Source organism: Electrona antarctica, assembly GCF_951216825.1.
Source record: "Electrona antarctica genome assembly, chromosome: 13".
Taxonomy (NCBI): Eukaryota; Metazoa; Chordata; class Actinopteri; order Myctophiformes; family Myctophidae; genus Electrona; species Electrona antarctica.
In genome coordinates, this window is record NC_136794.1 from 20,685,734 (window position 1) to 20,694,922 (window position 9,189).

General features: G+C 39.0%; 2 protein-coding genes across 4 annotated transcripts; one reads left to right on the forward strand and one right to left on the reverse strand.

Moving 5' to 3' along the window:
* Positions 1-1,709: 1,709 nt before the first annotated feature.
* On the reverse strand, positions 1,710-5,068 carry LOC306935090 (uncharacterized protein; the record flags this gene model as incomplete). 3 transcript variants are annotated; one of them, XM_079517944.1, is made up of 14 exons in its annotated part: positions 4,884-5,068; positions 4,707-4,763; positions 4,462-4,588; positions 4,251-4,340; positions 3,775-3,959; positions 3,642-3,684; positions 3,449-3,557; positions 3,213-3,354; positions 3,020-3,087; positions 2,616-2,827; positions 2,363-2,501; positions 2,215-2,256; positions 2,076-2,103; positions 1,710-1,843 (listed from the first exon to the last, which is right to left on the reverse strand). In XM_079517944.1, exons 1-14 carry the CDS (start codon positions 4,924-4,926, stop codon positions 1,710-1,712), a joined length of 1,419 nt encoding a protein of 472 aa, XP_079374070.1. In that variant the 5' UTR covers positions 4,927-5,068. The 3 variants fall into 3 exon arrangements, with proteins under 3 accessions (XP_079374070.1, XP_079374069.1, XP_079374068.1); XM_079517943.1 differs by having other exon boundaries at positions 2,363-2,498; positions 3,198-3,354; XM_079517942.1 differs by having other exon boundaries at positions 3,198-3,354.
* A 531-nt stretch (positions 5,069-5,599) lies between these two features.
* On the forward strand, positions 5,600-9,189 carry tmem169b (transmembrane protein 169b). The gene is made up of 3 exons (XM_079518884.1): positions 5,600-5,707; positions 6,457-6,866; positions 7,217-9,189. Exons 2-3 carry the CDS (start codon positions 6,593-6,595, stop codon positions 7,843-7,845), a joined length of 903 nt encoding a protein of 300 aa, XP_079375010.1. The 5' UTR covers positions 5,600-5,707; positions 6,457-6,592; the 3' UTR covers positions 7,846-9,189.

The following is a 9,189-nucleotide window of genomic DNA, read 5'->3' on the forward strand; positions in this document are numbered from 1 at the left end:
GATTCAGGAACTACGTTCTCTCCTTAAATAGACCTTATCAATGAGCCCCTCCTGCCTGGTTCTATATAATAACTGACTGTGTTGTATTTGGTTTGTGCATATCTTACAGTATACAGTATGTGTACCTGAGATATTAATGGCATTTTAAAGGAGCACTGCACTCAATCTTTTTTTTTTTTTTACACTAAATTTTTATCCCACGATTGTGTAACCCATTTTTCACCCCTGTGTCAATTATCTAATGTGATTCTGGGCTCTACACACCCTCTGCCAACCTGGGGAGAGCAACGGACTGACCTCATGCTTCCTTCATGCATGAGTGTCCAAGTTGCTCCTTTCCCTGGTTGGACGTAGTGCGTGCACTACGTCCAACCAACTTGGAAGGAACACGTTATTCCAACAAGTTCCTTCCCCCTCCCTCAGGTGCCCCGGATGGCCAGGGGGAGGCAGTTTAGAGACCAGGATTACTGCATGTTTTTTGTGAGGGTACCTACCCTAGGGGACACGGGGAGAACATGAAAACTCCACACAGAAATCATTTTTGTTGTTGCTACAGCAGTATAATGTATATATTTTCAATGATGATAATAATCACTTTGTTTTAGCTACTAATCAGATTTACTACTGTCCAACAGTATAACACTGAATGTTTCACATGAGGCTCAAAGCAATGTCAGCCAAAGAAACGTTTGACAAAATGTTCCCAGTAATACATTTCTATGCATTATAAATGATACGTATTAAGAGTATTATTTGCACAATCTGAAAGGTTAAAATGTGAAAATGTATTACAATTGCACGGTGCACCTATACAGTATATTGCAAACACCACCTTTAACAAATGTAATTATTTATAATTTGAATATGTATTTTAAAATTGTATAAATTAATCTGTAAACTGGAATCCAAGATGATGAATCTGGAATCTAAATACAGTAATTTCCCAAGCACATTCTTGTGTTTTATGAATCACACCTTTGAGTAGGACTGTGTTGTTTTTAAGTAATGTCTCAATGGCAATACATCTACAAAGTGAGAGTATTACTTGGAGTATTAGTATTAGTTGGAGCTGTCGGTGTCAATTGATGCAGAACATCCTTGATAGATCATCTTCAATTTGTACTAGTACTGTAGCTCATGTTTTGGAACCAGTTATTCTCTGAAATTTTCAAATGACCATATATTGATACTGAACAGTACATTTCACTAATATGCAGTTTATTACATTTTACGTGCAATCACCTCTAAATTCTAATATTGTGACACCGTCCCTACAACAACTTGGAGTAGAGTTGTCTTAGAAGTAATGTGAATGTTATGTCCTTGAGGTGCATTTTACTACTGCATGTATGTCTAAAATAAAATAAAAACGTGTACAAAAGATTGTTTCAGAAAAGTATTTTATAAACCAATATAAATAGAATAGAACACTTTTCATTTAAAGACAACAAATAAGGTACTAATATGTGAAGGCAAACACAAATTATCTACAGTTTATGAGAACGTTTCCAGTTGGGTCTTTAAAGTGAATACCAATGTTCAACTTGTAGAGGTTCAACTTCATTTTATGCCAAAAAGTAATAAAACACATCGAGTTCCAATTGAAATATTTGTCAGTGTCCTCCCAGTAAGAATATTAATAGTGGCAACAGGTAATTAACATCTTACAAAAGCAGAAGATTTGCATTTCTTTCTGTCAGATATTTTTTCTAAAAGTTGAATGAAAATGGGAAAGCATCTCCAGCAGGCTTTTCTTTGCTGCCTACGGTTGCCTCAGGACTCTTGGAAGCAAAAGAGAACTGGAAATCATCTTCAGATATCTCTGTTTTGTCGAATAGGAACCCTGAAACATTTACACACAGCATTTGTTATATCGTCGCTGTCGGGTGGAAACCGTTCAAAACCGTTCCTTTTTTATTCTTTTAAAAACATGCAAATAGTGAAAGTTTTGTGTGACACTCATTGATCTATGAAAACCCACAACAAGTTTAAATATGGAGATGAGAGGTTTCTGCCTGACAGAAATGACATCCATTATTTTCTATATTAAATTGCTCTAATGTTTGTATATTTACCACTTGGGGATTTGGATTCAGAAGATTTCTGAAAAGAGAGATAAACACTGACTTCAGAAATGTATATACATTAAAATAAGAAAAATAATAAGAAAGACATTTAGCAAGTTATAATGTTAGAAATGTATGGTATTGGTACCTTGTTGCTGAAATATGAGCTGGTGAAAGTGAAAGGTGAGTCCTGTAAGGAAAGAGTTAACAGTATACATATATTAGTACAATATGACCTACTCAATTAGTACATCATTTGTTATTAAATTGAAAGCTGATCCAGTTAGTTTCCTCACCTCCTCCTGTGCAGAACCCATGTCAAACCCAAATCCAGAGAAGCTTGGGGTGCTGGTATCGGGGTTCATGGAGAACATGGAGAAAGCAGGAGACTTGGAATCAGAGGTCCCTTGACTTGGGGAACTGCCAGGGCTACTGCTAAATTGAGTTATCACACACTGTTAGTGACAAGTGACTGGCATTCACCCCCTCAGCTGAGTTCTATTACTTTAGCTTACTGAATAAGCAACACAAACACGTCAAAGGCCTTACTTGAGTGAAAAGGTCGGAGTTGAGGGCACAACTTTCATTCTTGTTGGCGGGGTCTGAGAATTGACACTTGGAGGTGAAGATGGAGGAAAAGCTGTGGCGCCATCCTTTTCCTCGTCTGTAGAAAACTCCACCTGCTCCTCTTCCATAGTGAATCTCTCGTCTCTCCCTTTGTCCCCTGCATCCACTGTCTCTGACATGGCGGAATGTTCCTCCTGGTCAAGAAAACACCTTGAGAGAACATACCTGGGAGAGGAAATGTCTCCAAAAAACAGTATCAACAAACAAGGAGTGTCATGGTAATGGTCAAAAAATCATTATAGTTATCTGACTCTCTGAAACAACTTCAAATTAAATTAAGCTCTATCTGAATTTATACAGTTAATTAAAAAAAACAAGCACAAGACCTCATCCACTGGTCCACAACCCTGGTCCTGATCGGCACTTGGCGTCTGCTTTGAGTGCTGCAATTGTTCTGAAGGAATAACATGACTTACTGTAAGGTTTCCTGGACAATAGACTTAAAACACACCAGATCAAAAAGACTATGGGAAACTTGCACAGTAAAATTCATGTCCAACTTACTAAGATGGTACATACCAGCTGACTCTTGTCTAACCCACAGTTTGTGGCTTTCTTCTTGTGGTGCAGGAGGGTAAGAAGGAGCATCCTCTTCCATGTTTCTCTCCTGGGTCTCTCCTGTGTTTACTTCCCCAGACAAGGTATGAACATCCTGCAAATTCTGTTCAAAGTGAACCAAAGAAGGCACTTAAACATAATGCTAGAGATATAACAAATCTTCTGCATACAATACAAACAGAATGCTGACTGAATACCTTTGTGTGGATGAGATGAATAGAGGAGATGTCTATGGAAGAATTCATGTCCTCTGTCAGATTATCTAACTGCTTCTCTGTCTCTGTCATGGTCAGCTGGCCAGAGACACTAAAGAGAAAACAGTCAATTACAGAGAAATACTGCTCAAGTCAGCACTGATCATGTCATTACTAAGTGTTTTCAAAAGTATACCTCTCTGGTGTGTTCCCAGTGGAAGAAGAATTCACTGATTGACCTGCAGTCAAAAATTAAATGAGCCAAGTGCAATAAATCTTGACATAACATTATGCAAATTATTAGGATGGTATAAAAGAAAGTGTATTACCAATATTTGCCATCTCTTTCTGTTTCATTGTCATTTCATCTTCAAGATCCTTAATGCGACACTCAATTTCCTCTTTTTCAGCCTGTATTGTGAGGAGCTTTTTAGCAAGGGGGTTCTGGCAGTAATGTTCCTTGTGTTGCTGGAACACTTTCTTGTAGCTTGCAAATCGTTCTTCGTGCACGCACCTGTTTTGATTAAAATTAAAAACAGTTTGCTGAATAATAATAAAAATGTATTATTATTATTTCCAAAAAAATATTGTTTAAAAAAATCTGCCTAACGATGATGTCACTGGTGGACGGGTTTCTGAACTGCCCACAGCCCTCCTATGAGACACAGACTGAAAATGTGTGGTATTTTATCATGAACATTAGTGATGATGACCAATTATATGAAGGTAAATTGAAAAGTGGTCCTTTAATTCTCTTAATTTCATGTCCACATTTAACATGGCACCCAGCCACCACTGAATTTACATGTCTTGGTTATAGTTGTCCCGACGTGTGTCTAGTTCTGCCTTGAGTGTCTTCTCATACTGAAGAAGTAGGCTGTTCGTTTTCTTCATGCTGGACAGATAAGTGATATACTTTTATTAACAAACAACTACAGTATACCGGTACTGAATGTGTTATAACTTTTAATAACCGTCCTTGCATAATCTACATTATTTGAATTACTCATCCATACCTTTTTGTACTGTCTTTGATATATTTCACAGTGTTTTGTTTTGGAGTGATTTCTCCCTCAAGTCTCTGGATACTTATTTTGGTTGTTTCGATGTGGGATTTCTTCTCTGCTATATCAGCTCTGCAAACTGTTCATGTTATTGAATGCAGATAATGTTACTGAAGGTTTAACAACTGAACTGAATAATAAACATAACTTGTTGACCAGGGTCACGAGGCGTCAATTGAGTAGCCTATCTGACTTACTTTTAATTTGTTGGTTTATCTCATCCTTCTTTTGAGCAAGCCCTCTAGTTTGAAGAGCTAGACCATTGAGAAACAACAGATGAAATGAGAAAAATGTGTTATCTGTATTCGCTAGTGCTATTAGTTTGTGTTGGCTAAAGCTAACAATGGGGGGGAAAACTAAAAGATATATCTTACCTAACTGAAACATGAGGCTATCAAGTGACTTCTGGTCATCCATTTTTCGACTGACGTTGACAATGAACTATAAAAGAACAGGACTAACTTACTAGTAATACAGTACAACATTCATCCACCCACGCTTGTGAACAGTTGTCAACTTGTCATGCTAATAACAACAGCCAACTAACAAACACGGTTGATTTGTCAATGTGTCAATTAGTTTAGATCTTAATCAGTAGAGGGCGCCAGGATACCTTATTTGACCTGAGGCCGGGGAAGTCAAAGTCAACAGTGAAGGAAACGCTCTACCATACGTGGAAACAATGAACGGAAAACTTTGATAATCATAACTAATTATTAACGTGCCATTTGCAGTCTCATATCATTCATTTTTGCTTCTCTCCCCTTACCGTAGCCTACATTATATAGGCTACGTGCTACTTATGTCTTGTTATTTTAATATTTTGTTTGCCTGAGGCTGAGCTCAAACCCTATCTCTGAAGTCTGAAAGTATGAATGTTTAATAGGCATTTTGACCGTAAACACCAGCCACTAATAACCGTACCGTGGTCTGATGGAAAAGGAGGGAAGCCTGCTATGGCGCGAGGAAATGGTTTGACAGATGAGGTGGGTTAGGGGCGTGTTTAGACCGGGGGGCCGGGGAGGGGGGGTGGTAGACTAGTGCTATTCTGGAATACAGTTTGCGGAGCGCATCTGTATCTGCTGTGCCTGGCTGCTGCTCACCCCGAATGTGTGTCAAACAAATAGAACAATAATACAGCCGCTGCCGACGATTTAGGTGCTGATCTAGTTGTGTATCCAATCTCAGCTGATTTGAGGTAAGATTCTGTTTTGCGATTTTAGATCCAGTTTTTGCATTCGTCGCTGGGGTCTAATAGACAAAAGAGTGGACATGGGTGTGATTTAAAGGGTGGGGGATCAGCTGTGTAGTGTGTAGACCGGCTACACTGTGGATATCCCCTAGCCTTTGGAAAATCCGCCTAAAAGCAGCTAGCCTTCTCCACAATGAGCAGTTATAGGTCTACTGTAATAATGATTTAATTCCTAAAGCGGCAAGCCAGATTTTCGTGATGGTTGATAATATGGGTGTTGGCAGTGTGCAAGGACAGGAGGATCTTTATTTAATAAGCTATAGGCCTATATACTGTATATATATATATATCTTCTTTCTTTTTCAGAACTGATAACTACATTTAAGTTGTGTATGTTTATATATTTTAACAGCATTTTTCCTCAGTTCAGTTGCCTTATTACAGATACATTACAGCTATAAGCTAGCCTAGAGAGAACGGTTTAGCTTGACTATCACATGCTGCTATGGGCATGGCTCATTCAAAATCCAGACATGGACTACAGAGAGAACACAATTATTTTCAGTATCAGACTGCTATACTATAGCCCTGTTCAAACGATTAACTCTACTCTCTCTCTCTCTCTTCTCTCTCTCTCTCTCTAAACACACACACACACACACACACACACACACACACACACACACACACACACACACACACACACACACACACACACACACACACACACACACACACACACACACAATGTACAGTAACAGCATAGTGTTCCTTGTAGATTTCCTTACAATGGATGGCAGCAGTCTGTCCTGTCCAAGAAATCACCATTAGTTTCCATATAATTCCCTAACAGTAAAAGAGTAGAGGGCACGCACTCTGCTAGGTGAGACCATGGCCCAAGTAGAGGAACCACAGACTGAAGGAGCGATCAGCCCCCAGATGACCTCCTTGAGGTCTGACATATCAGGAAGCCATGCAGAGGAAGGAGAGGTGGGACCTGCCATGAGGAGGAAGAGAAAGAAGAAGAAAGAGCCTCGTCCGGAGTCCATCATTGTTTACCGCTCCGACATGGAAAGAGCACCTGGAGAGGAACAAGGGGGCGAGGAAGGTGCAGAGAGAAATGCTGAAGAGGGTTCACATTTTCTTTCTACACCAACAGGCGAAGGTGAGAAGACACTGTTTTTTTTTTACTTCAACTGTTGCGTCTGATTCAGTGAAACTCGGGTAAAAACACAACAGTTAATAAGATAGTGCCAGTGTAATGGGTCATTCAATTTAACAATTCTCATGCATTTTGACATACTACACCTGACACTGCACAAATTTATTTTCTGATGTTATGAGCAGAGTTGTGAATGTTCTGTACTTTTATTTGCTTCTGTGCAAAATTGAACACAAAAAACATAGCTGTGGCCATTGGGTTGATATGCAGTCTCTTTTTTGTGTTCAAATTTTTGCAATTCATGCAAATTATTAATTATTGTGCATAATAAACAGAATTTGATTTGTTAACAGGGTCAGGGTGGAATCTACCTCCAGACAGTAGATACGTGACCTTGACAGGTACCATCACCCGGGGTAAGAAGAAAGGTCAAATGGTCGACATCCATGTCACACTGACAGGAAAGGAACTCAGGGAACTGGCCAAGTCAAAAGAACGACTTGATGCTGAATGTGAGGCGGGGGACAAGTGTACGTGTGGCTTTGGCATGTGCCAAGGCCCACATGTTGTTATATGGAGCCTTTCCTGTGCTCCCTTGGTTTTTCTGCTCTCTTTCATCACCTCCTTCTACTACGGGACCCTCACGTGGTACAACGTCTTCTTGGTTTACAATGAGGAGCGGACATTTTGGCACAAGATCACTGTGTGTCCCTTCCTCATCATCTTCTACCCCATGCTCATCATGCCCATGGCTCTATCACTGGCTCTGTACTCTGCTGTAGTGCAGGTGTCCTGGGCATTCGGTGAGTGGTGGCAGGTTGTACGGGACCTGGAGAAAGGCTTCTGTGGCTGGGCGTGTGGGAAAATAGGCCTGGAGGACTGCTCCCCCTATAGCATTGTGGAGCTGCTGGACTCTGACACTATCTCTGGGACTCTGCAGAGCAAGGCCCCTAGTGAATTCGCTCAGACTTCCTCAGTGTAAAAACAGGCTGTTATGTCCAGGGCACACATGGCACACATGGATCCAGACCTGGGTCAAATAGTATTTTGATTTGCTTTAAAGACTTGTTTAAAGCTACCTCCAGTACCTACATTTGTGGACTGCCACGTAGGACAAGACCAGTACAGGAAATTATTTGTAAGCTGCTTTAACACACTTTACTGTGATGGACAACTTGCTTGACACCGACCAAATTACCTAAAGTTCCAAGCATTTTAAAAAATAGCAAAGATTAGCAAGTACCATCTCTCTCCACTCTCCAGCCTTTCCAGTCTATCACTGTTGCTATCAAAAATAAAGCAGGGGAAAAAAATAAAAAGTACTACCTGAGCCAGGTCTGTATGAGTATCAGGCTTCTCTGAGTCAGGGTCAATTGTGTATGGCATTTTTGTTTGACTTTGAGGTTATAGTTTATTACACATGTTTCTATATACACAATGGTCATTGATTTTCCTAGAATAGCAATCCTACTCAGAAATTATTGATAACATATGGGCCTTGTCTTTTCTCCAGTTCCTGTGTTAGGATTTGGGTGCATCTTGGACACAAATGGAAACATACCTCTCTTACAGTATGTAAATATACTTATTTTGTGTGTGATGTCTATATTGTACACTGTAATCATGACTTTTTAATGGAAATTGCAAGTGTTTTAACATCTAAGTGAAGTGATTATTATTGGTATTATGCATTGAAGTTGTATTTTAAGCCATAGTCACGATAAGCTGATGAATCAGAGATTTGGTGGCAAATTTCTGTGTTCTCACATATTAACACCAGCAGAACAGGTTTGGATTATTGAACCACTCACAATTATGGTCCAAACTCAAATGAAATCAAGACATCTGTGTATTTGCACCAGAACATACATTTGACATGTTGTTCTTTTAATGTACTTTAATTTATTTTTGAATACATTTCAGTTGGGTAAACTAGCTCAAATGTGTACTGTAGATGGGTGTTTAGTATAGTTTGAGACTTGATTAAATGTATGTTAAACAACTGATATCTTCTTATTTGAGAGACGTGTTCACATACTATAAACTGACATGATAAAGACCATGACAAAAAAGGACAAAAAAAGTTTGATGTTAGGTAATAAGAGATTATCAGAGTTAAATAAAAACTGGATTTTATTGGTTGAAAGTTAACATACCGTATTTCATATTTCGGACAACTTTGTGAAGCAATTCTATATATTTTAAAATACTGTATGACAATTCAAAGCATGACTTAGTACTTGTACATATGGGATGCTTTTTGTACTTTGTATTTTGCTTCTAGATGATGCATTGCAAAGAGATACATATAAAATTGAAATAAACA

Bases quoted from the DNA above. Each gene is read 5' to 3' on its own strand.
- tmem169b (XM_079518884.1), top strand. From the start codon at position 6,593: ATGGCCCAAGTAGAGGAACCACAGACTGAAGGAGCGATCAGCCCCCAG. The intron at 6,867-7,216 runs GTGAGAAGACAC...ATTTGTTAACAG, and splicing joins TTCTACACCAACAGGCGAAG to GGTCAGGGTGGAATCTACCT.